Source organism: Pimephales promelas, chromosome 1 (assembly GCF_988280905.1).
Source record: "Pimephales promelas chromosome 1, fPimPro1.hap1.1, whole genome shotgun sequence".
Classification (NCBI taxonomy): domain Eukaryota; kingdom Metazoa; phylum Chordata; class Actinopteri; order Cypriniformes; family Leuciscidae; genus Pimephales; species Pimephales promelas.
In genome coordinates this window covers 43,875,802-43,903,642 of record NC_142769.1, presented here as the reverse complement: position 1 = coordinate 43,903,642, position 27,841 = coordinate 43,875,802, and the positions used below count along the sequence as shown (strand labels likewise).

The 27,841-nt window shown below is 37.7% G+C and overlaps 1 protein-coding gene across 4 annotated transcripts; it reads left to right on the top strand.

Annotated features, from left to right (window-relative positions):
* The first annotated feature begins 197 nt into the window (after positions 1–197).
* Positions 198–27,559, top strand: mef2ab (myocyte enhancer factor 2ab). Of its 4 annotated transcripts, XM_039658350.2 has the most exons (12): positions 199–362; positions 8,927–9,072; positions 9,663–9,828; positions 17,039–17,242; positions 19,644–19,778; positions 21,709–21,883; positions 22,148–22,198; positions 23,046–23,188; positions 23,294–23,320; positions 24,413–24,530; positions 24,645–24,771; positions 26,197–27,559. In XM_039658350.2, exons 3-12 carry the CDS (start codon positions 9,775–9,777, stop codon positions 26,516–26,518), a joined length of 1,356 nt encoding a protein of 451 aa, XP_039514284.2. In that variant the 5' UTR covers positions 199–362; positions 8,927–9,072; positions 9,663–9,774; the 3' UTR covers positions 26,519–27,559. The 4 variants fall into 4 exon arrangements, with proteins under 4 accessions (XP_039514289.2, XP_039514284.2, XP_039514290.2 ...); XM_039658355.2 differs by lacking the exon at positions 8,927–9,072 and having other exon boundaries at positions 198–362; XM_039658356.2 differs by lacking the exon at positions 23,294–23,320 and having other exon boundaries at positions 200–362; positions 26,197–27,558.
* The last annotated feature ends 282 nt before the right edge of the window (positions 27,560–27,841 follow it).

The window sequence follows — 27,841 nt, the reverse complement described above, 5'->3', positions numbered from 1 at the left end:
ATTATTCTAGCTCCTCACACAATTCTTTATGTATGCACAAATGTATCTTCTGCAGATAGATAGATAGATAGATAGATAGATAGATAGATAGATAGATAGATAGATAGATAGATAGATAGATAGATAGATAGATAGATAGATAGATAGATAGATAGATAGATAGATAGATAGATAGATAGTGTGTGTGTGTGTGTGTTTGTGAGGTGGAGTGGAAGGTCTCTGAAGGACACACTGATGTAGAGGGAGGAGCAGCGAGCAGCGCGTGCACGAGTCCAACAATGACTCGGGATTATACCGTGTACATGATTCCTGCTGTTTCTCCTTTTGTCTTTCTTCTGCTACTCGAAGGCGCCCGACTGAAGGTGAGAACTCTGCTCTCTGGTGTAGCGATGTGGATTTAAATGCGTGTTGGTGAATTAATAAGTCGCATTAAGTAACGTTATTACACAGTGATTTAATTAGCTAACTAATTTCGTTGATAACCGTTGCCTACTTAAGTTACGAGCAAGTGTGTGACGTCAGCATTCGTCGCTTTTACGTGTTTTTGTTGTTGAACGTGTCTGTCAGTTATGTTGGGCTAGATGGAAGATAGAAAGTTGCCACTTTGGTTTCTAAAAAAAGGGTTAATCAAATTGTACTGTAGTCGTATGTTATGTGTGATAAATTATTTTTTAATAATGTGATAATGTAATGTAAAAAAATGTTTTCACAGGGTTCTCAAGTTTGAGCAAAAGCTTGGAGTGAGATCACACGCGGTTAGGGGAGGAGCCATAATGAAGCCCCGCCCCACCCATCACCGCCCCCAATTTTACCCATTGTTCATAATTAACCAGAACAAATTAAAATTATAACAATTAGTAAATCTGATAAATGACAGAGCAATTCATCACATCAAATACTCTTTAATGCAGTATTACAAATATAGGCTAGCTAACCAAAAATATAACAAATTGCTCCAAACAGTTTCAAACAAATCTTTAAAAATTGCATTTTGATTTTTGAATGCGTCTTCTATCTAGACGAATGATTTATTGTGTGGTGGGACATTGAGAACAAATGGACAGATTAGAGTGCACCACCTCTTCCACTGTCTCCTCCTCTAATCTGGCAACCTTTTTAGGGGGCTTACCCTTTGGTGCCCAAAATGACAAAATATCTTTCTGCTTTTTTCCTGACATCTTTGAAAAATACAAATGCAACATTATGACAATGATTAAATATTACCCAGAGCAATCTGCTGTAATACATCCTTAATGTAACTAGAAAGACTATTAATATTACAGTATAATATAATTTAAAATAAAATCAGTAAATCTTCATTCCTTTCCATACCCACTAACATTTCTCTTAGTTTCAGATAACATAAGATAGCCAAACTGAGCCTGGTTGCAAAGTAGTTGTAGAGTTTTTGACAGCATCAATAATAATGTACGATGTCCTACATATTAAATGTTCTAGCCCAAAAATGTTAGACGAGCTTCTTCCAACTTACCTTCTTCTCCATCACGACACATGTGTTCGCGCGATATTTTTGGTTACCTAGTAACGAACGTAAGGTGGCCGAGGATGTTCCGTCCATTTCCGTGTGTTCGCGCTACTGAATGACATGTCATGTATAGATCAGTGGTGCACGCAGCGCGCATATATGTTGCCTAGTAACGAACGCAATCTGGCGGAGATACGCGCTGGCGGCAGGAAACTTCACTTTGTTTGCCTGCGCCTCGTATACAACGTTAGAAAGCTTTCAGCCAGGACAACTTGGTTGGCATTGCATTTTCAGCGTGAGAAATACACAGTGTGGCGTGTGAGCGTGTGAACCGGTCGAAATGAGTGTGTCTCACGGCCAATGCGTGAGACTTGAGAACCCTGGTTTTCATTTACTTTTGTTTATTAAGAGTCGGCTATCGCCTCGTGATTAGCTAATAAATAATACATTAACAAAGAACGTATAATTTCTACAGTGAGTTTTGATGTCAGTTTACAACATATTAGGCAATTTTGGAAAATAAAAATAATTGTAATTGTCTATAGACACTTAAAATAAGGGTCAATAGACACTTAAAGCCACGCTTAAAAATACCAACGCATTATAAGAAAATATCAAGTGGCATTTATTTAATTATTTATTTTATTACTGTTCAAAATGATGGCAAAAATATAGTGTGATGCTTTCTAAATTTTAAATGTTATGTCCATTGTTACATTGCCTATGGTGTGAACACTAAAAATCTAGCCTGACATGCAATTCATGTAAACGTGAAACAAAATTGTTCAGAAGAAAAGCTCTACTTAACTTAACTTCATAAGTTTAACTGTTTATTGGCATTGATGTAGCCACAGAAAAATGTACTTCATATATTCTGACTACTGTTGTGTTATGATGTTAAAATGTACCTATTTACCTAGTTATATTGACTCTTTCAAACTAATGCTTGTTTTTTTATATTCAATCCATTACATTTGATATCTAACCTATCATATGCATGTTTTTTTAAAATATATCATACCATTTCGCATGGGCTTTATGTGTTTTTGAGCTGTCTGTACTTCAGAAGAATTGACTTCATTCTCATGTGGGGTCTTGTTCCAACAACACAGCCTTAGACCTCTGTCTGCCTTCTGCCCGACCGCCGCTCCACATGTTCAAAACTAAATAGATTTACCATCCTTTAGAAATTATACTTGATAAATACAGAAATCAAATATAATTGTCTCTAAATATTAGCTCCCCAGTCTGGCTTCCTGCAGACCCAAGAAGCTTTCTTTTGTGAAGTGGAAATTGAAACGTCTGCGCCTTGCCAATTCAAACTGTACATTAGATTTGAGGAAGGAGCATGAGTGTGCTTTATTAGACAGACTGTTAAGATTTAGTGATCGCAGCCAAACCTGAGGGCTTGAGGAGGGTTGGCGCTGTGCCTCTGGGACTGGACTGCCAACTACTCCAGGCTTTATTAAACTGTCTGGCAATGGGTAACGTACAGTATAATACAGAATACAATTCTTTTGTGAACTTAAGTGACATGGCATATTGTTTCATTGTGCTATCTTTAGTGTCTTCTCATAAAATGGTGTAAGAAACAATTATCCAGGGTTAGTTTGTGAGAATTGGGAAGGCAATTTTGTTGGGGGTATTTTTGAAGAATAGAATATTATTACATGCCTCTCTCATGGCATTCTGCAGTTGAATTATTTTTGCATGCATCCTTTTGCTAATGTTTGATTAGAGCCCTGGGTGGGATGGATAGGTGTTGGTGGCCGGTGGTCTGCAGTCTTAAAGGGATATTTCACTTTGAAATTAATTTTTGATATGTTTTAGCTTACCTCAAGGGCATCCAAGATGTAGGTGTCTTTGTTTCCACAGTATTTTCAATTTTGACATTTTTTGGTCAAACCGTTGTTGTCTATCAGTCATACACTGGAGGCTAAGGGGGTCCATGTCAAAGAGCATGCACAGAGAAGTCAAAATTAAACATGATTTAATGACTCGTTATATAATACTATATTATATAGATATATCGAAATCGTAATTTCCCGTATATCTAAATATGTTTAGTGAAAGGTAAAACTTCCGAAATCTCCGTCTAAACGATGTGTGACGTAGGCGCGCGAGAGATCACTTCGGGCGAAACGTCTGGAGACGGTTCAGTTCGGTTCAGTTGGACATCTGATTCAGATCAGTATGACGGCTGTTAACAAGAGGTAAACACCATATAAATACTGTTCGTTTTCTCACACAAACCGCTCGTTTCGTGTCTCAGGCCATCAGTGCATCAGTACATTTACGAGTCATTAAATCATGTTTAATTTTGACTTCTCTGTGCATGCTCTTTGACGTGGACCCCCTTAACCTCCAGTGTATGACTGACAGACTATCAAAATTGAAAATACTGTGGAAACAAAGACACCTACATCTTGGATGCCCTTGAGGTAAGCTAAAACATATCAAAAATTAATTTCAAAGTGAACTATCCCTTTAAGTCGTGTTGACTTGAGTTGTAGCTGGAGTCAAGCTGGAAGTTTAACCGGGTTTATCTCAGGAGTCAAGCCAAGTTGGGGCTCCATACTCTGGGCTTAGGGGGGCCTCTTAATGGGCACCCCACACCGGGATTCTGGAGCTTTAAGTCCTCTTGGCTCCCGAGTTATGCCTGGTCAAAGGTGGAGGTTTAGCCGGGTGTATCTTGGGAAGGAAGCCGATTTGGGGCTCCAAACTAGTTTACTCAGACCAGAGAATAGTTTATTTTCTTGCATCACCCTTTCTTCTAATGTTATAAAACAATTTACATTCAAAAGAGTATTTGATAAATAACCATCTAATAAGCATACAGTCTCTGAGTAAGTGATAATGACCAACTGACTGACATTTTAGATCAGAATTAGAACCTGATTAAGATCTGATTCACTTAAGTGCAGTTCGTCCATACTTTCACCATCAGTTCTGTCTTTTTTCATTTCCGTACACCCTTTTGACCTATAGTCAATATGGAGGATGAGGTTCCCTGATCTAATTGGAGTTGACTAAGTCTTCTTTTAATCCGATTCCTCAAAGCAATCCTCTGTAGATCTGTAAAGGTTCTTTGCTGTCACCTTTGACCCTGTAATGGGCGAATTGCATAGCGGTTCAAACATTATGGGCCTAACAAGTAGATTTCTGCAGGTACAGGGAGAAAAATAAACTTGATTGTGTTGTGTGCCAGGATTTTTATATTTTATACTAGGAATTGTTCTTGTAATCGTTGCTTATTCAGAGTGTTGAGGGTTTGTTGTTGAAATGTGTAATTTGTTGGCAATTATTTCCATTCAGGATGTGTTTTGCACAATCTGGGCTTTGTTCACGCAGCTAGTTCTTCAGATTTGATTTCAAGTCTTATTTTTAGGACTGAATATCCACACTGTATAACTAAGATGAGCTGTATTCAGTTCAAGCAAAGCTGCAGCGTTGGGCGTACGTCAACCGATCATCTCTAGTTATAGCACGAAATATACACGTAGCAACCTCAGATGGTATGTCGAAAGAACGCCTTGGTTACGGACGTATCTAATCCTCGTTCCCTGAAAGAGAGAGCGGCGACGTTATCAGTTCTGACGTATCATTGAATGTGATCGACTGAAAGGGAACCAATATGACTTACTGAAATTTATGACTTATGACAATATGACTTACTGACCTCACAAACTACCTTGTAACCAATTCGTCAAAGTGCGATCGTCAACAAGTGGATTTCTGAGCTGGTGTGAGTGAGTGGGGGCGGGGCTCATTTACATATTCATAGAACTGCGTATACTAAATTGGGCAAGGTTGTAGAGTTGCATTGAAGTTACTTTAAGGCATGAAGAATCTTTTTTCAAGGAGAAAACGCTTAAATATGTCATTTTGGTGATCAAAAACGACTTTTAAGGGATTGACTACAGGGGAGGGGACATAATGTACCAGCTGACAGGGTTCCCTGTATAGTTTACAACATTAGTTAAGAAAGGTTTTTTCCCCGGCTTGAGAGTACTATATATCCAAATTAATTGAGATTAAATCAAGATTCTCACTCCAAGCTGAACTCAAAAGTTGGCAGCCCTGTTGTTCAAACAATGTAGTCAGTATTTGGTATATCTACATCAGTTGCTATTGTAATGGCTAAGACTAGACTTTCTTCTGCAATAACTAAGGACAGAAAACTGGTCTTTGTGCCCCTGCTCATTGCATGCATCCATTCATATGCTGACCAGATAAACCAAATAAAGGATGGTTTCAGGTCGAGACATTCCAGATCCAAACTAATTGAGAGACAGCATGAGATTAGCGTACATTAGTTCTCAGTGTGAGCTTTATGATATCATGAACAAGCACAGCAGGACGGAGTCTGTCAGTAGCTCTTACGTCTGGGACTCAGCGGGGATTCTTTGGTTGTGTGTGCTTAAGTCGTACCATAAATAGGAAATTTTCTGTTTGCTGAAAGGTGCAGAATATTAACGAAAGAGTAAAAACAAGTCCGAGGAGTTGATATTCTTGCAAAAACACTTTAAGGAAAAGTGGTCTGGGGATATCTGGCAGATCTTATTAAATGTGTTTTGGACAGACCAGTCAATGTACAACAGTTGAGCTCTTTCTGTGCAAGATGAGGTTGATGAATTCATTTATTCAATGATTTGTGCCATGCTTTTTTCTGCAGGATGATCTCTTTCATTTTATTTGGTATTCTGCTGCGTACACATTTCGGATTGTGATTACATATATCTCACAATTGCAACTTCATATCTCTATGCTGTGACGTATTGCGACTTTTTATCTCACAGTTGTTAGGTTATTATTTCTCACTGGAATGTTATTTCTCTGCTATTAATTATTCATATAATTGTGACTTTAATCTCTCAAAGTTAATTCATATTTTACAATTGCGATGTCACAGCAAAAGGAAAAAAATTCTGAAAAATATTAAAATGATACTTTATTCAGCTAGGGTGCATTCAAAAGTGATAGCAAATACATTTATAATGTTACAAAATATTTCAAGTTTAAATAAATGCCTTTTATAAACCTTTTATTCATTGAAAAAAAAAAATTTTATCACAAAATACACTTTTTATTGTATTTCTTTTATCAAAAAATGCAGCCTTGCACTGTAAAAAATGATATGATCAATAAGTTGACAACATGTGTTTTTACATTGCTTTAACTCATCAAAATAAGTGAAGTTAACCCTTTACCTGTCACGCATAATAAATTTCTATCCAATTATTACTTCTGTCACTAAATATGGAACCTTGAGACTCACACCTTTCTGACAATATGTGTTTTGTCAAGATTAGAAAAGGTTTTGATAATAAATTATGAAAGATGATGCCCAAAAGGGGAGGGGCCTAATAAAAAAAATACAGTTTCTATGGTAACGCAACGTCCAATTTCAAAATGGTTTTCACACGACGAATTCTAAGTTTGTAAGCTTTCAAATGATACCTAATTTATGATAACTACTAAAATATGTGATATAATAATAATAATAAAATATATATTTATATGTATAAGATATTATAGTTTTTAGAGGACTTCTTACCTTACTTTTTAAAATATAATTATATCTTTTTTTTATTGACAAATACTAATTGTTTTATAATGAACTTTTAGCACTAAAAACCAAAGTTTCAATTATTAAAAGTGTGTGCGTCGACTTTTTGTGACAAAGGTCAGAAACTCCTGTAATGACGTCGATTTTTTGATGCGCACTCTTGTCATAAATTCATATATTACTGTTCATTCACAATTTGTAAGAAAAAAAACAGCGCTAACATATCTATTTAGGAGTCTTAGACCTTTCCAACGATAAATAGTTTGTCATGACTAAATTAGGATTTAATAGTAATATAGTGTGAAGTAAATTTAGATTGCCCGTATACGGGCAAGTGACAGTTTTCATTTTTAAGTTATACAAGATTTAATTAATTTTTTTACAGTAAATTTATGTTGAAATTACTTAAACGTCCAAGTTGATTCCAAGTACTCAAAAATTTAAAGAAGCAACTTTTTTTAAGAGACTTCTTTTGAAAAGCGACCCCAAACATTTATGGTAGTGTATCTATGAATACTTTTGGGATCATATTGAAATTAGCTGCAAACGTCATTGTTTTTGGACTACTCCAAACCGATTATACAGTTACAGACGTTCTTCTGGCAGTTGTGAGTTTTAAATAAACCCGTCCAGAGCTTGTTACAATTAAACCCTGATTACATTTCCAAAAACTCAAGAAACTCAGTATATTGTTTTGTAAAGCCATCTGTCTGAATACTTCAACAAACATTCATGCAATAAAACAATCTAGTTAAATTACATCATAATAGAAATAACTACATATACAGATCTCTTTGAATAGCAAATGTTCAACAACAAAAGAAAGAAGACACGAGACCCCTGAAGCCAGATGTTTTGGGAACGTATCTGTGTCAGCCTGCATTTATTATGGAAACAATCCCACAACTCTTAATTAACAGACGAGGCCAAGTAGGTTGGATGCAGTCCTCCTCATATAAGACCACAGGGTATAATGTCGAGTTCATGTTTTGTGTAATGAATTATTAAGAAGGATTTATGTATGGAGGCCAGAGCTAGGCTATAAGTAAGATTATGTCATGTCTGTGTGCTGTCTGATATCGCCAGTGGTGTTTCTGACTGAATCGTAATGGTCTGCTGGAAACATTCATCCATCTGAGTCACTCATTGTAAACTATGTTTTTTTTTTTTTATCTGTGAGTGAGATAGATAGATAGATAGATAGACAGACAGACAGACAGACAGACAGACAGGAATATGGATGGATGGATGGGAATAAAGATAGATAGATAGATAGATAGATAGATAGATAGATAGATAGATAGATAGATAGATAGATAGATAGATAGATAGCTGTAGATAGATAGATAGATAGATAGATAGATAGATAGATAGATAGATAGATAGATAGATAGATAGATAGATAGATAGATAGATAGATAGATAGATAGATAGATAGGAATAAGGATGGATGGATGCGCTTTTCCATCATGAAAACTGGTGTTTATTAACCACAGATGCAAACCCTCTTAAACAAGTGAAAGTACCACTATGCAAAACTACATTAATGCAAAACCTGGATGGCAGAAGAGTCACAAAATTTATCTCACCGTTGCTGTGAAATTCACTTACGTATTTGCATGATGAATCTCTTAGGATTTGAATAGCAGATCATTCCCACATGCATTTCATCTGTTTGGTAAATAATTCACAATAAAAAAAAAAAGTTATAACATTTGTCTTGTGAAGTGATATGGCAATTTGTATAACACCATATTTTAATTTCTTTTCGCATTGAATCCACTCCTATTAAACATTGCTGAAATATACAGTGATATACTGTATACATCACATCGGCTCCTTCTTTTAAACAGGCTTCTCTTTTCACTTAGAGTTGATGGATCGCATGTAAGGCATCTCGTTGGTTGCCCTGGTAACGGTGGAGCTGAGCGGGAAGGTGTGAAAGTGCAGGAATACGGGTGTTGTTCCTTTGTCTTCCATCAGATCTCAAGATCCGCTCCTTCATTGGGAACATCAGGTGGGGATTTTCTACAAACAGGTTTCCAAAGGACCCACTTTAAAAAAAAAGTCCTTTAAGCCGGTTTTTAGATCTTATTAACTCCATAAACAGTTGGAGTGATCTTTTCTTACATTTCTTGGAAAGCATTCTGAGTGAGGAGTAAATACAAGCAAAAGTAAGACCTTCATGGATGTTTTATCTCTCTCTTGGGCTTGGGTGTATATTGTACAGTTCTAGAAGGAAACGAAATTAAAGTGATGATGGATGGTTTTCTTTCAGGATTCCCCAAATGACATGTTGTAATTTTAGACGTATGAGGGATTGTGGTAGATTATGTGCACTAGTAGCTGTATGATGTGGTTTTATTGGGAAATAAATTGTCTTGAATTCAGGTTAATGATAAACTTTTCCCGCTCTTATAATCCAGTGTGTTTAGGATAATATTGCTGTTGCTCACACCAGCCAGCAAATCAGGTTACAAGGGAGAAAAATGGACATCGAAAATGTGTTCATTGAAATGTTGCTTGCAAGTTTTTATGTCATCGGTGACTCTTATTTGTTCATGTAAAATCTGTACAGTGCCTAACATCTCCTTGCATCTCTTGCAGGTTCTGTTGTGGTGAAGAATGCAGAGAGGAGGTTTACCAAAACATAAACTACCATAACCACGGGCGAGAAAAGAAGATTTCCATTAGCAAAAAGAAAGAAAGGGAAGTGACAATGGGCCGAAAGAAGATACAGATTACCCGCATTATGGATGAGAGAAACAGACAGGTAAGTTAACATGAGGACGTCTGCTTTACAAATCTTCTAGGGAAAAAAATGTTTCCGCTGTTTTCCAAGTCTATCTAGATCTGTAAATAGATATAAGAAAGCTTTGAGTTGCTACTTCAACAGACTAATGTATTCGCCATACATTGAATCAGTTCTTAAATCTTCAAAGAGGCACATTTGCACATGTTCTGTTATAGATAAATGTTGTGTTGATAAATGTCCATTTCAGTCATTTGCAAAAATGATGCTGACTATATACACTACTGTTCATATCATATACACAACTGTTGTTTTAAGAAATGAAAATGTATATTCAGCAGAGATGCATTAAATTACAGTTTTTTTTTATTCGCTTTGGTACTATTTTCACAAGTAAGGTGTACATTTTCAAAAATCCAAACTGATCACACTTGTAACGCAGCTAGTCATTCTTTCAAAACCTGATGTAATGCTTTCAGTCAGTTGCACATGTTTTCAGTCCACATAATAATTATTTCAAACACAAGATTATTGTAATATGTAATGAGAACATTTGGTTTAATCACTGAAACACAACAATATGGTCTTCTTTCAGTTTAGTACTTTTAACAATCAGTTCATCCAACAGCAAACAATGCAAGATACATGTTTCAAATCGGCCTTAGAAGTGCTGAAATGAATATGCTACAGTACTATAAAAGACAGATTACACAGTTGTACTGTAACATTAGGCAATACACTTACAGTACCCAACATTTACATAATCTATAATTTCCAAATATCCATCATATATGTTGGCCTAATCAAATGAAGGATCAATGAAGACATCCTTTACAATCATTTAGGCAAATTATAGTTTTTATTTTTCAGATATAATTGTAACATAGGTATACTTTCTATAATGAAATGTAACTAAAGAAGAACAAAACATAACATTTAGTGCACAGTATTACAGTACATAGTGGCCAATTGTGGTCAGACTGGTCACCACTATGTGAAAAAAAATTTAGCTATAACGAGTATTCATCATGTGTGGTTACTGGTTTTATGTAATTTAAATATTCATACAAACACACATTTTATTTCTGTAGTTCTCAAAATCCATATACTGTATATTGCTGAAATGAAAATCTATAGGTTTACCAAATGATTAATTGATTAACCATTAAGATCTGTTGGATTAAATAATAGACAAAAGTATTAAACTGAACAAAAAGAGATGCAAATCAAAAGTTTGATAGTAAGAGCTTTATGAAAGGCAGTTACTGTGAATGAAACAATAATGTAGATGAAACACTTATTTTGTGTTGTGAAAAGGATACTTTGTGATTGTGTGAATTGTACTAACACAGTTGAAAACATGATGAAATGTTTGAAAAAAGTGCACTTTTGATGATCTGTTGTGATATTAGCACTAAGAGTTTTGAAAATGTACACCTTACTTGTGAAAATAGTACCAAAGCGAATAAAAAAAACTGTAACCAAAAGTGACAGTTAAGACTTCTATAAAGTTATAAAATATTTCAATTTCATTCGTTCAACTTATTATTCATTAAATAATCATGAAGAAAATGTATCATGGTTTCCAAAAAAGGCAAGGCAAGTTTTTTTTATATAGCACATTTCATACACAATGGCAATTCAAAGTGCTTTACATAGAAGAAATTAAAATAATCAAAAGAAATCAGAATAACTAAAACAGTTTAGAATAAAAAAAATAATAATAATAAAATAAAATAATAATAAAATACAGTAAATTATTAAAACAATTTAGAATCAAAAATAAAAAAATAAAAAAAATTAAGCAGTACAACTGTTTTCAACATTGATAATAATAATAAATGTTTCTTGCATATCAGCATATTACAATGATTTCTTATAGATGATGTGACACTGAAGACTGGAGTAATGATGCTAAAATTTCAGCTTTGTCGTCACAGGAACAATATTGCTGTTACTGGTCTCAGATATCAACCTTAAGATTTGGAATCATTTCCTTGCTGGTTGCACACAACAACAGAGACCAATACAGTCCTGTTCATGAGCGGATAGCTACAGTATTATGAACTATTTTTTAAAGGAATTGGTCAAAAAGGCAAATCAGACACAAAGTTATTCGTTTGAAGCGACTCACTCGCTCATTTACTAAATCATTCAGAATGTTTCTTCACTAAACCACTATCTGACCATTCAAGTCCTTACTATTCCCGTGTACTCCCACTCTAATGAACAGCATCAGAGGCAGCCAAATGTATCGTCATAAGCGCAATCTGTTTAGATGTCTTCTTTTTTTTTTTAAGATTTCTTACAAACCCCTTCATCTTTGTAGACCATTGGAGCACAAGGAACGTCCCACACCTTCAATCCTAACATAAGTGATTTATTTCTGTTTGAATGACCGCTCAGGAGTGCCCCATGTCTCACAACCGTGTTTAATGAATGCACAGGTCGGACTCCATGTGTCTGCACACAGGAGCTCTTGTGTGTGTTCCTCAGCGGACTGCAGTCCCTGTGGTGTGGTCGCAGTAATGAGAGCAGTTCAGCGCTCCACGTCTCTCATTACAAGACTAGTCAATCTGAGAGCTTGTATAGTCTCTCTCTCTCTCTGCCCCTGATGCCCATCACTCACAGCAAAACCACAGAGACAGGCCTGAATTTACCTTGTCTGCACTGGGATCTACAGCTACACAGACCCTATCTTGTCTGGGCGCTCTTTTTCTTAAGATTATTTTTCTGATAATTATTATTCCAAATTAAACATGATTTAATGACTCATAAATGACTCGATTTATATAGTTTTTACCTCTTGTAACCACAGCCACGTCCAAGTGATCTGAAGGCACGGGCTCTTCAGTCTGCGCATTGCCGGAAAGCGGCGGAAGCGATCTCTTGCGCGGTTGCGAAAAAAAATCAACGTTGTCTGTTGATGTCACAGTCTTCGTCTGCACCATCCTGTCTGCGTCTCCAGCACTACACTTCCCATGATCCTCTTGTCTGCACACCTGAACTCACTCCCTCATCAGCCTCCCGTTCAGCGTCCTGTTCATCTGTTTCACCTGTCTTCACCTCATTATGTTTGATTCTTCAGTGTATTTAGTTCCCTCTGTTTTAGTCAGTCTTTGTCGGTCGATGTTTAATGTTACGTGGTGTTACCCAGTCTTCCTGCCTGTATCTGAACTTTATTATTAGTAAACCTTTTTGTATTGAAGCCTTTTGGAGTCAGCCTGTCCTTCTGCCTGCACCCGCACCGTGACAGATCGACCGACCCCCTAAAAGGGATTTAATAATGGATTTAGCCGCTGTACAGATTCTCCTCCTGGAGCAGGAGGATCAATCCCTCGAGGCCCACACACAGAGGTATTTGGATTTGGTACCTCACGTTCACTATGATGTTACCAGCCTCTGTGTGTTCTTCCGGGCAGGCCTAAATGCTGAAACCCAGGCACGCCTGCCCGGAGACGGGCCTCGAGGGGACTTTGCGGCCTATGTGGAGTGGGTGCTGGTGTCATGTGGATCTTCTTTCACCGTGGATGACGGCACCAGCCCCACTCCAGCGTCAGAGACCGTCCAGCCTGCGCCAGAGACCGTCCAGCCAGAGCCCGAGACCGTCCAGCCAGAGCCAGAGCCCGAGACCGTCCAGCCAGAGCCAGAGCCCGAGACCGTCCAGCCAGAGCCAGAGCCCGAGACCGTCCAGCCAGAGCCAGTGCCCGAGACCGTCCAGCCAGAGCCAGAGCCCGAGACCGTCCAGCCAGAGCCAGAGCCCGAGACCGTCCAGCCAGAGCCAGAGCCCGAGACCGTCCAGCCAGAGCCAGAGCCCGAGACCGTCCAGCCAGAGCCAGAGCCCGAGACCGTCCAGCCAGAGCCAGAGCCCGAGACCGTCCAGCCAGAGCCAGAGCCCGAGACCGTCCAGCCAGAGCCAGAGCCCGAGACCGTCCAGCCAGAGCCAGAGCCCGAGACCGTCCAGCCAGAGCCAGAGCCCGAGACCGTCCAGCCAGAGCCAGTGCCCGAGACCGTCCAGCCAGAGCCAGTGCCCGAGACCGTCCAGCCAGAGCCAGAGCCCGAGACCGTCCAACCAGAGCCAGAGCCCGAGACCAGGATCCCACCCAGCCTCCCTCTCCCACCTCCTCCCGTCATGCATCCGTCAGCCCCTCCGTCTGCCAGCTCCCCTGACCCAGCTGGGTCGTTGGATCCCCGGCCTTCGCTTCACACCTCCTCTATCTGGACACTTCCTCGGCCCCCGGTCCCATCGGCTCCCCCGTGGCTGCTACCTCCCTCAGCTCCGCCATGGTCCCACAGTCCACCAGCTCGGCCAGGCTCCCTCGTCCCTCCGAACTCCCTGCACTCCCTCGTCATCCTCCCTTCACCTTTGGACTTCCTTCCCTTGGCTCCGCCCCGTCATGTCACCCCCCCGGTTCAGTTGGACTCCTCACTCCCTCCAGTCACCCGTCAGCCCTCACGCACTCTGACCTCACCGTGTCCCTCTGTGCCCCTGTCAGCACTTCGGTCACCAGAGCCTGCGGTGTCCCCTTGCTCCCTCGGTCCCTCCTCAGCACCCATCATCGTCGGTCCCTCAGCTACACCCTGGTCTCCTCTCCCATCCGCTCCGCCCCTGTCAGTCGGCCCCCTGGTGTTGCCAGCCCCACTACCATCGGCTCCACCAGGGGTCCTCCCTCCAGCTGCTCCGCCCTGGTCTCGCCCTCAGCCTGCTCCGCCCTGGTCTCACCCTCAGCCTGCTCCGCCCTGGTCTCGCCCTCAGCCTGCTCCGCCCTGGCCACGCCCTCAGCCTGCTCCGCCCTGGCCACGCCCTCAGCCTGCTCCGCCCTGGGGACGCCCTCAGCCTGCTCCGCCCTGGTCTCGCCCTCAGCCTGCTCCACCCTGGCCACGCCCTCAGCCTGCTCCGCCCTGGCCACGCCCTCAGCCTGCTCCGCCCTGGCCACGCCCCGCCCAGCCCCCAGTTCGTCCCCCCTCCTTCCTCTGTTATGCGGCGTGAGGTCACGCCTCCCGGGAGGGGGGAGTTCTGTCACAGTCTTCGTCTGCACCATCCTGTCTGCGTCTCCAGCACTACACTTCCCATGATCCTCTTGTCTGCACACCTGAACTCACTCCCTCATCAGCCTCCCGTTCAGCGTCCTGTTCATCTGTTTCACCTGTCTTCACCTCATTATGTTTGATTCTTCAGTGTATTTAGTTCCCTCTGTTTTAGTCAGTCTTTGTCGGTCGATGTTTAATGTTACGTGGTGTTACCCAGTCTTCCTGCCTGTATCTGAACTTTATTATTAGTAAACCTTTTTGTATTGAAGCCTTTTGGAGTCAGCCTGTCCTTCTGCCTGCACCCGCACCGTGACAGTTGATATATAAAAATCGTCTTTCCTGTATATCTAAATATGTTTAGATCTTCACAAGAGAAGGGAAACACTTCTGAAATCACAATGAGTGACGTACATGCACGAGAGATCACTTCCGGGGCTGGCGCCTGCGCAGAGAGAAGCGCCCTCGCCCTCAGAGTACTTGGACGTGACTGTGATTATTACAAGAGGTAAAAACAATATACATACTGTTCGTTTTCTCACACAAACCGCTCGTTTCGTTTAATTTTAATTCTCTGTGCATGCTCTTTGAGGTGAACCCCATAGACCTCCATTATATGACTGACAGACAAGAACGGTTTGACCTAAAACTGTCAAAATTGAAAATACTGTGGAAACAAAGACACCTACTTCTTGGATGTCCTTGAGGTAAGCTAAAACGTACCAAAAATTAATTTCAAAGTGAACTATCCCTTTAAGGCCTGATGTAAAAAGCCGTAAGACTTCCTGTTAGCATGATCATTCACTGGGAAAAAAAAGTGGTAAAAACTTAATAAAAAAAAAAAAACCTTTCAAAAGGTGTGCACTTCAGGTAATAATATGTACCTTTAAGATACTAATGTGCACCCTAAATAAAGTACAATGGTGCACCTTTTGAAAAAGTACCGCACCAGTGAGTGTTTGTAATTTATTTTATACGAGAGTGATAGAAAAGTCTCTTATGCTCATTAAGGCTGCATTTATTTGGTCAAAAATACAGTGAAAACATTAATATTGTGAAATATTATTATGGTGATGAATATTTTAAAATGTTATTTATTCTTGTCATGATAAATCTGACTTTTCAGCATCATTACTGTAGTCCATTTTCAGTGTTTCAGTCTGTTGCACGTTGTAAATTCATTTTCTTTTATTATCCAAAAAGCACTAATAATTCTTCATTCCCCTCTGGAACTATGTTGAAGCTTTTTCAAATCTGATTATACTCTTGTAAATTGACAACAAACATTGCTGGAGTTTGTTCTCAGTAGTTCATGCACTGTTGTAAGAATGTGTCCCTCAGCTGTGAAGTGGTAGCAGTGCTTGAGATTCCTTAGGGAGGGCGATAATTGGCAGGAAACATGAGAAGATCTGGCAACTCTGACAGCTGGGTCCCATCAGATGGCCATGAAGAATGACTTTTTCTGATACTATTAATGAACATACACTTAGAAAAAAAAAAACAGCACAGAATCATAGTAATTTCTGTAAAAAAAAAAGTGCTTTTTATTTGTAATCACAACATTTTTTCTTTTGTCAGATCAACTTAAATAATTGATTTGGTTCAGAAAACATAATATTTTGAGTTTCTGATGATTAAATCAATCTCCCTCATTGTATTAACTCAATTTTTCTATTTCAATGAACTTAAAATTTTAAGGCAACCAGGTTACTTCATTTAAGTTAAACCAACAATATTTTTTTACTCTTAGAAGAAATGGTTCTATTTAGAACCAGAAATGGTTCCATCCCCCACTTCATATATGGAACTACAAAATGGTTCTATATAGAACCATTTTTTTTTTGGTAAAAGGTTCTATTGGCCAAGTACGGAATCTATATAGAATTTGGAACCCCTAAAAGGTGTATAGAACCTTTTAGGGGTTTCAAATACGTAGCGCTTATAGAACCTTTTAAGGTTCTATCTAGAACCTTTTCTTTGAGTGATTTACACTACTGTTTAAAAGTTTGGTGTCGGTAAGATTTTCTCTGTTTTTAGAGGTAGCTTTTTTTCAGATGTATCTTTTGGTTTGTGCAAAAACCCCATCAGTCAACGGTGAACAGTTACTTGAGCTCTTTATTTGATATCTATGACGTCGATGATAACATATACACCTTTAAGGAGGTTGCTCTGATCTCCGCTGTTTCTCCTATCATTTTCACAGGTGACGTTCACGAAGAGGAAGTTTGGTCTGATGAAGAAGGCGTATGAGCTCAGTGTTCTCTGCGACTGTGAAATAGCCCTGATTATCTTCAACAGCTCCAACAAGCTCTTCCAGTACGCCAGCACGGATATGGACAAAGTCTTGCTGAAATACACAGAATACAATGAACCACACGAGAGCAGAACCAACTCTGACATTGTGGAGGTAAGTGGCTACACAGTTCAAAAGCTAAATTAAATGAAATTGACTGAAAAAGATTTTAAAGTCGGCATGAAATGGAATTTGCGGTAGTCTTTTCTTCCCTATTGTGAAGTGTATCCGAGCGAGTGAAACAGCTTCTCAAACAAGAACAAATGTAGGGCGGGACTAGACTTTATCCGTTGAGAATTGATTGGCTGGTTTGCTAATGCAGTTAACAAACAGTTGTGTCTGCATCTCGAGTAATTTTAGATCATGGTCTTCTGTGAGGCATGTGCTCAAATGACATCTTCATTGTCTCATGCATTTGCTCCATTTACAATCAACATGTGAAGCTAGCCAAGGCTGCTCTGTGCTTTTCCTTTTGTTAAGATTTATTTATAGAAGCTTTCATCCAAAGCAACTCATACACTACCTGTAAAAAGTTTGGAATAATTAATATTTTTTCTATATATTTTATATATATATATATATATATATATATATATATATATATATATATATATATTTCTTATGCTCACCAAGGCTGCATTTATTTCAACCAAAATACAGTAAAAACATTATATTGTGAAGTATTATTATAATTTTAAAGATTTTTTTTCTATTTTAATATATTTTAACAACTCAAGTCTTTAGTGTCAGTTTTATTTTGTGTAATGTTTTTGTGGTCACTGATTAAAAAAAATCAGGATTGAATGAACAGAATTTATTTGATATAGAAATCTTTTTTTTTTTTCACATTATACATGTCATTACTGTCACTTTTGTCTTTTGATGGGAGAAAAAAAAAATAATTGCAAACTTTTGACCCGTAAGTCTGGTACTGTGTACATTTTTTGTCTTAAATTACCAAATTATTCTACATGCAATATTTGTTGTGATTGTAAATTCTATTGAGATGGTGAATGTTCAGCTATCTGTAGCTAAAGTCATGTGAACAGATTTTCTGCGAGTGGTGCTAATTGGTTGTAGCTAAAAATAAAGATCTAGTCTTATCCAACATTCATACCGAGGAAACCTGAGATACTATCAGTCAAGGACATGGCACTTTTGGCAAGCGCTGCACCCGTTAGCATCTATTAACGCTATCGCTTCAGTGTACTGGGAATGCATTTCTGAATCAAAGTTATGTGTTCTGGTCTCACATTAGCATACCCTATTGTTTTACAGTATATTTGAATGCAAAATGTAGTATAGCTATGAGCTTTTATTTGAAATTCTGTCAATATAAGGAGGCTATCTTGAAGTTGAAGAAAAGTAATAAACCTAACAAATTAATTTGAAATGTAAGAATTTAGCTTTTTGCCTCCTGCTTTTCATGTGTCTCTCCTCTATAGTATACCAGAAGATTTCATTTCGATTTCTCAGTGATTATTGTGTAATTTTTTGTGTATTTATCAACTTTTTTTTTTTTAAATTTTATATAGATTTTTTTATTTTATTTATTTATTTATTGAGAAAACAGTAAAGGGGAATACAGAGACATTTGAATCCGTAAAACAAAAGCATCACAATTCTGCATCTTATATCACAAATCAATCATGTTTCTAATACATTACGTATCCTTTTTAACAGTTTTGATGTGTTTAGAGCTAATTTTACATAGACATCATCATTAATATTAAATGCTCGATTTTTATTTTTACAGTACAAAAGGATTATTACAATGATAATATATTTAAAAAAGTATTATTTCATAGCCATATTGATATGATCACAATATAATTTTCTTGTCCTACAAACAAGCACAGCAAACCTGAAACTATTTTTTTAAAGCATTTTAAAAACTTTTAGAAAAACATTATTGAAGTTTTGATGGTTCTATTTTTTTTTTTATTTAACAGTCAGACATACATACAAACAACTTTTATTTATCAACTGTATTTATCAACTTTTATTGGAGGTCTACCATTGGAGGACCCTTTCACGTTGATTACTTAATGACTAGACCGAAAGTGGTCTTGAAATGCATTAACTTCTCCAACGGAGTCGGTTATGATGATTTGATTGTGGCAGATCCTGTCAAATCAGTCATTGCATTATTTTTTTATTTTTTGGTGGGGTTTGATTTATTTACTATTAAAGCATAGATTTGTTTTCCAGATTAATAGAGAGTCAGAATCTCTTAGGTGGACTCTTGAAGTCATTGTTGCAATATAAGCCCAGTTCACAGAGTTACAGCATTACAGACACCTGAGGATGAGATAAGCTTCTGACTTCCATTCATTCATTCTCATAAGGGCTCTTAAACTGCTACAAGAGGGCCCTTAATCTACTGTCCTGCATTTACACTAATGTTCTGTAACAGGTCTGAAAATATTCGGCATCGAATGAATACCTGTACTCATTTCCAATGTGATGTCGATTTTTAATACCATCATACGTTATTCTTTGCTGTTTTCTACAGGTGCTGAGCAAGAAGGAACACAGAGGTTGTGACAGCCCAGATCCAGAATCATCTTATGTCCTCACGCCTCACTCAGAGGAGAAATATCAGAAGATTAATGAAGAGTTTGACAATATGATGAGGAATCATAAAATTGTAAGCAAAGTGTGATACGTGGGTTTTTTTTAGTTCTTCATGACATCTCTGTTATGTACACTACCTTTGAAAAGTTTGGGGTAGTAAAAATGTTGTTTATTCCAATGTTTTTGAATGTCTTTGAAAGCCTTGTTCCAACCATCAAGAACATCCTAGCAACCACTTACGGTATGTAGAGACCATAGACTGTAAAAATATGGACAAAGCGTCTGTTACGTCACCCATAGACTTCTGAAGAACGGATTTGAGGCTGTTTATGGGGGGTATGGGCGACGCCATAGTGGAAAATCTTGGGAAATACGAAATACAAATGTTCAGAAAGGATACAGAGGTGGTATGATGTGTTGTGTCAGATCATGGCCGAGACGTCAAATTCCACTCGGCGCAGCCCGTTATCAGCTGTCAATCAAAGTTAACCGCCCTTATTTGTCATACATTTTATATCTAATTACGATCTAAACTAACGAGCTAGAAAAACATTCACCCGGGGTGAATCACCCCCCTCACAGTTGTCAGGCACGAGGAACATATTGAGGATTACAATAAAAGTCCATAGGACCAAACTGTAAACATATGAATTTATGCTGTGAAAACGGACATTTTAACATGGGGTATATGGACATTTGCTCCCTTTTGGGACCGCCCTCTAGCGGATTTTCGATGTATTGCAGTTTATCGCACTTCCAGGTAGGCTTCATTTTTCAGATTAGAATGTTGCCGCTTGGTAAAAGCAGCCCCCCGGCCCCTTCATAGGAATCATGTCCCTTTAGTGACGGTCCTGCATCCAGAAAGGCATAGCAAATAAAATGTTTTTTTATTATTATCATGATTCTAATTTGAGAAAAAATTGAAATGTTTTCTTGTTTAAAGGCACAATATGTAGGATTTTTGGATTAAAATATCCAAAAACCAAACAATGTTATATATTTTGTTGACTTGTGTACTTCCAACAATGTTTAAAGTCCCCCTGTAGTCGGTCATTTTAGTCTTTAAAACTCATCTTTGATCTCCAAAATGTCATATTTATACATTAAAAATTTGTCATGCATTAAAATAGCTTGAATTGAACTACTACACCCTCGCCTCCTGTAGTATACGCGGTTCTATGAATATGTAAATTAGCCCCACCTCCACTCACTCACACCTGCTCACTCGTTGATGCTCACACGTTGATCTGATCGGTTACAAGGTAGATTGTGACGTCAGAAACACCAGCGATTTCAAACCGTGCTTTTGAGACTGTCTTTGGTTCACTGTAGTTTTAAAGAGTAAATACTCAGCAATGATGTCGACTGATGAATTTGCTCATAATTTGTCTTAAAGCATATTAAAAACACCACATCGACATTTAAACAACATTAGAAGCTTGATTTTCACCACAAGGGGGACTTTAAATTCAGGGAAATCAGCTATTTTAACCAGTGTAACAGCCCGTGTCAGTGACGTCATTGATTTCCAGCAAAACACCTTTACTCTATTTTGTCAAGTGGATAACATAGCAAAAATCAGAAAGAGTTGTATTTGTAGTAACAGCAATACACCATTTTCTCCACCATATAATATGTTTTAAAAGTAGCTACATGCCATTTAGCTACACAAGTCATCCAGCTTTTATTAATATGACATTCTAATATCAATCTAGCTTACTGCAGTGTGAACTGGTGTCTCATGAGCGAACGCAAAGAGTAACTTTAAAACTTTCAACACACTCAAATGTATTTTAGTACGATTGTTTTGACCAAAATAGATAATTCAATAAAATTAATAAATAATACATTTATAATAATAAATTGAATAAATAATACATTTTATTAAATAAATAAATTAATAAAATAGCCATAAACAACAATACAAAGGTGATGAAACTTACAAACTGTGCCTTTAATCGAACTTCATCCCTGGACGTCTCTCTCAATATTGTCTCCATCAGCCGGCTGCTTTGGGTCACCAGAGTTACTCCATGCCTTTGACTTTGCCCGTCCCCAACCCCACCACCTCCTACAGTACAGACAGCTCACTGGACACCCCAGTGTCCCTCAGCGGGGCGAACATACTGTCTCTGTCCTCCAACGGCTTCCAGAGCACCAACAGCACTGCTGTCATGGGTCAGGATCTACACCATTAACATACATTTTTTTTAATGCAATGCCATCATAATGCTGTGGTGTTCGATGTTAATTCCAGTGAGATTTTGAGGTAGTTTTGAATGCCAGTGGTTGATGATTCATTTTTATATGGTAAATATCAAAATTGCTTTGGTTCATAGTGTTTATGTCTTTAAGGAACTATAATCAGTCTTGTATATTTTGAAATGAAACATTAATGTGTGTCTTTAACAGGTTTTGTTTCTTTGATTATTTTATGTTTAGATGGTTCCTCAGACGTCCCACTTCCAAATGGTGTGCACTCCAGTCATGTGGGTAGGTGCTTTTTCGGTTAACTTATACAATGTGTCTGACCGTGATGATACATTTCCACCAAGTAACAGTTTGTTTAAAGAACTGTGCTGTTCATCATCCACATGTCATAAATGTTTCTTAAAGAGCAGGATTTGTATTTTGTAGACAGATTTATTGTATTATCAGCATGAAGCCATCAAATTTTCACTATACTGTACTTGTTCTTAACCATCTATGAAAGTTTGTTAATACCTGGTGTGGGCTGTGAGGTCACAACCTCGTGGAAGTTGATTTTTTTATCCAGTTCTTTCTGCATTCCTGAGGCCATTTTTCTGTGTTAATGAAATACTCCAGTTTAAAGACAAGTGAAGCTCTTTATATGCTGTCAATTACCATAGAAAACAATTCCGATTTTTTCCTCAGTAAAAAAAAAAAAAAAAAAATTATATTATTTAGCAATGATGCATCAAAGTAAAGACATTTATAAGATTTGTATTTCAAATAAATACTGTTCTTTTGAAATTTCTTTCAATCAAATGATGCAGCAAGTCAGCATAGGGTCATGTGACATGCAGTAATGATGCTGAAAATTCAGCTTTGCATCACAGGAATAAATTACATTTTAAAATATATTCAAATACAAAATGCTTATTTTATATTGTAATAATATTTCACACGCATCTTTTTTTTGCTAGAATAATTGCAACCTTGATAAACATCTTTCTTTTTTATTTTTGAGACTTCTTTCAAAAATAATAGAAACATAATCAGACTATGTTACTACATTAGCTATGCTAACCAATAACTATGTTAACCTACACCTCACTCACACTTGTAATAATGTTCCTTTTTATTGTGCCTTATTCAGCCAATGGCTTCGTCGGTGGCTCGGAAGGAAGTAGAATGGGAAAAGTCGTTTCTGCGAAACCTCAAGGCTCGTCCTCAGTGGGCCTCAAACCTGATCTGAGAGTCCTCATTCCTCCTGCGTGCAAGAGCAGCGCTTCTTCCCTGGTGAGAGATGCTTTATCTGCCATGTGTCAGAGAAACATCCTGAAATCATTAGACAATGAGAGTATTGACCTGCTTAAAACGCCCCTTAAATCTTTTTCTTGCAAGCTGCCAGAAGAAGGAGAGGAGCATTTGGTATCTGATCATGTTTTATTCAGATCAGCTTTTAAAAAATGACTTATTATCGAGGACTAGGTCATGAAAATTGGAAGAAAATCACTTTTATTCCAGCTGCCTAGTGTTCATCATTTACATGCTTTGAGGCCATCTAGTGGTTCTTTGACACATTACAGACAAAGCTTTAATTTTTTACAATTTTTTTTTTACAAAAAAAAAAAGATTATTTGGACAATTAAGACACATATTCCATATTTCCTTCCTTCCTTCCACCCATTTGTCTGTCCATCCATCTATTTGTCTGTCTATTTACTATCTATCTATCTATCTATCTATCTATCTATCTATCTATCTATCTATCTATCTATCTATCTATCTATCTGTCTGTCTGTCTGTCTGTCTGTCTGTCTGTCTGTCTGTCTGTCTGTCTGTCTGTCTATAGATCCATCTATTTGTCTATCTATCTATCTATCTATCTATCTATCTATCTATCTATCTATCTATCTATCTATCTATCTATCTATCTATCTATCTATCTATCTATCTATCTGTCTGTCTGTCTGTCTGTCTGTCTGTCTATCTATCTATCTATCTGTCTGTCTGTCTGTCTATAGATCCATCTATTTGTCTATCTATCTATCCATCTATCTATCTGTCTGTCTGTCTGTCTGTCTGTCTGTCTATCTATCTATCTGTCTGTCTGTCTGTCTGTCTGTCTGTCTGTCTATAGATCCATCTATTTGTCTATCTATCTATCTATCTATCTATCTATCTATCTATCTGTCTGTCTGTCTGTCTGTCTGTCTGTCTGTCTGTCTGTCTGTCTGTCTGTCTGTCTGTCTGTCTGTCTATCTATCTATCTATCTATCTATCTATCTATCTATCTATCTATCTGTCTGTCTGTCTGTCTGTCTGTCCGTCTTCCTGAATCATTCATCCAACTGATAATGTTTTATTCAGAAAAACTGCATTTTTTTTCATTTTGCTAAACTATGATGTGTGATGAATAGTGATGTATAGATAATGAATACTGACTAATGAGTATAGATTGAATATAATTTTGTTGTTTTTGTCTGTAAATATCTTCCACCATTTCTATTTAAACCTCAGAGAATAGACAATTCTCAGTCCAGCCAATCACTGGCCACACCTGTGGTATCCATGGCAACCCCAAGTCTGCATCCCCAGGGCTTTGTGTACTCAGCCATGACCTCATCATTCAGTACAGGTATATTATTGACCTAAACATAATAAATCATCTAATAACACCAGGTGTTGTTCCCCTGGACCTCATATCACTACAACAGACTATTTTACTATTTAACTCTTTCATTCCGTACAGATTTTGCCTTAAGCAGTGCAGAGGCCAGTTCTTTACACGGCTTCGGTTCATCAGACGATGTCACATCCGGTCCAGGGTCTTCATGGAAACACAGCCAACATAGTCAGCCAGGGTTCAGTTCTCAGAGGTGAGAACATGACATAGAGGTGTGATGCCACAATGTGATCCATTTTAGGCATGATTTTCCGTCATTCACCCAAAGTGTTAAAAGGCACCTTTTATGCTACAACAAGATGTAAAATAAGTCTCTGATGTCTCTAGGCCTAGAGTGTGAATGTGAAGTTTTTGTATAAAATACTCCAAAGATATATATATATATATATATATATTAGCATGTCAAAACTGGGGGGTGAGCAAAAACGCGACTTTTCTGTGTGTGTCCCTTTAAATGCAAATGAGGTGCTGGATCATGACAGTTGGTACTGATCCATCCGCGAATAAAAACTTTTTAGCAAAGTCGTTCACAAAGCAGTCTGAAGTGAAATGATTTCCGCAGACATAAACAAATTTAGTTGGGCCTATATTTTGCGAAGCATTACCTTTAAAAAATGTCGGATAGCGTAAAACTCTGGGATTGCTTGAGTGTGGTGAAGATGTCGGATAGCGTAAATCCAGAGCCCATATAACGGAGAGCCTTGGCACTTCCTATTAGCCCCATTGTGTATCCTCTTGGTTGCAGTTCCATAATTAGAATTCCACTGGAGGTGATCGCGGCCGAGTGCAGAATGAATGGGAGTCTATTAAGCTAAACTGCTAAATGTGTCTCTTTCTCCTGCTTGTCGTTGAATCAACATAGATTTTATTGTTGATTCTGCAAGTTTAATATAGATTATACGCCAAAAGTCGAATGAACAAGTGAACAGGAAATTGGCAAATCAGTCTTTTGTCATTCAAGAGAAGAGTTGAAAAATCTGAAAAAAGTTGACATTTTTCACTTAAAAAAGTGAAAGTGGAGTTATTACATCTGTTCCGAGCTGTAAAACCGGTTTAAGCAGTTTTGCCATTCTTTCAGTAGCTACTTTCTTTTTCTCTTTTATTCAAAAGTTGAAAAAAAAGCCTGACCTTCTTAAACTGGTCGGTAAGATTTTTTTATGTTTAATGAAAGAAGTCTCACCAAGACTTCTCATCAAGGCTACGTTTATTTGATCAAAAATATAGTAAAATTGTGAAATATTTTTGCAATTTAAAGTAACTGTTTTCTATTGAAATGTATTTTAGAATGTAATTCATTCTTGTGATGCAAAGCTGAATTTTCAGCATCATTACTCCAGTCTTCAGTGTCACATGATCCTTCAGAAATCCTTCTTATAAGATGATTTGCTGCTCAGGAAAAAAAAATCATATTATTATCAGTATTGAAAAACACTGCAGTATTTTTGTGGAAACCCTGATACATTTCTTCCTCCAAGAAAATTTGAAATCGAACATTGCAAGTGTCTTTACTCTCACTTTCTATCAATTCAATACATTCGTCATGAATATTTTCTTTTTTAACTACCGAAACCTTTTTAATGGTACTGTAAATACTGATAACCATCCTTGTTATCTCTAGAACCACACAACCTCAAGTTCAGGCCTCTGACTCTTCTGCCGTCTCCATCAGCATCAAATCCGAGCCCGTGTCCCCCCCCAGACACCCGCTGTACCCCACCATCCACACCAGGCCGCGGCCCAACTCCACACAGGAAGTGGGCCGTTCTCCTGCCGACAGCTTCAGCTCTTCTGTGAGCTCAAATGAGGGCAGTGACCGCGAGGACCAGCGACTGGACTCGCACACGGCCACCGCTACATCAGCACAGGGCTCTAGATCATCGCCGGAGATGGAGAACTCAGTCAAACGCATGCGCACAGACAGCTGGGAAACTTCACAGTGATTGGCTCTTTAAACAAGCCGACAGATATGCAGACTGCTGCTCTATCACGTTTTGTGCAACAAACAATGCGAAGACGCTTTTAAAGCAGCAGTAAATGTGTGCAGGTGTTTTTATTGTTGTAAAATGTACATTTTCATATTGTTAAAGATCTAAGTTATGAAGTGTCTTAAACTTATTTTTGTCAACAGAGGATTAGCCTTGCTGCATTATTTGCCGTATATTGTTTTTACAAGTGTGTTTTTTTTTAATCTTTTGTGTTTTTATCTGAATCCTCAATCAAAAGCGTATAAATGTTGATTGGGTGTTGCTATTTAGTGTATGTGTTTGATGCCCTGGGGATCAGATTTTACAGGACATTTGATTTGTTTGCGTTTTTTTTTGTGCTACGGGCACAGAACTGTTTGAAATAGGAAACTTATACAACCTCAGTGGAGGATTTACTTGTCTGTCAAGTTTTAGATGAATCTCAGGTATCTGCATTTTCAATCATCAACAGTCGGTCAAATGACACTTTCAGATATCTCAAGATTTGTGGAGAAAAGATGATCAAATGTCCCACCAAGGCCTATTAACACCCCTAGAGGAGGATAAAATGAGCTAAAATCATAAAATTGCCTTTCTTAAAACCACAATCCCTCTGTAAGAGAACGCAGTTTAAAAATGTCAATTTTGCAGATAATTCGAAAACTATTTAGTGAATTAGATGTTTAATATAATTTATATAATGTAAATACTGTCACTTTAAATACCCTGTATTTAACAAGCATTTAAAAATATATACACAATATTTAAATATGTTTTTATTAGGGCTGTAAAATGATTAATCGCGATTAATCGCATCCAAAATAAAAGTTTGTTTTTACATAATATATGTGGGTGCACTGTGTATAATTATTTTATATATATAAATACACACACATGCTTGTATATATTTAAGGAATATTTTCATGTATATACTGTATATAGATTTATATATAATTTATATTATATATAAATATAAATATTTTATATATAAATAATATTTTTTTCTTAAATGCATATGTGTTATTTATATATATACAAAATAATTATACACAGTGCACCCACTTATATTATGCAAACACAAACTTTTATTTTGGATGCGATTAATCGCGATTAATCATTTGACAGCCCTAGTTTTTATCCTTTATTCAGACTCTGCTGAATGTAAAGGAACAGTTGAGCTTCAAGTCCTTTTACTAGTTGTTATGTGAACATTGAGCCCACTGTCTCCCATGAGATGATGTTTAGACATTTGCGGCTAGATGTTTTCCTCTTTACTGATTCAGTAAATATTCTTACATG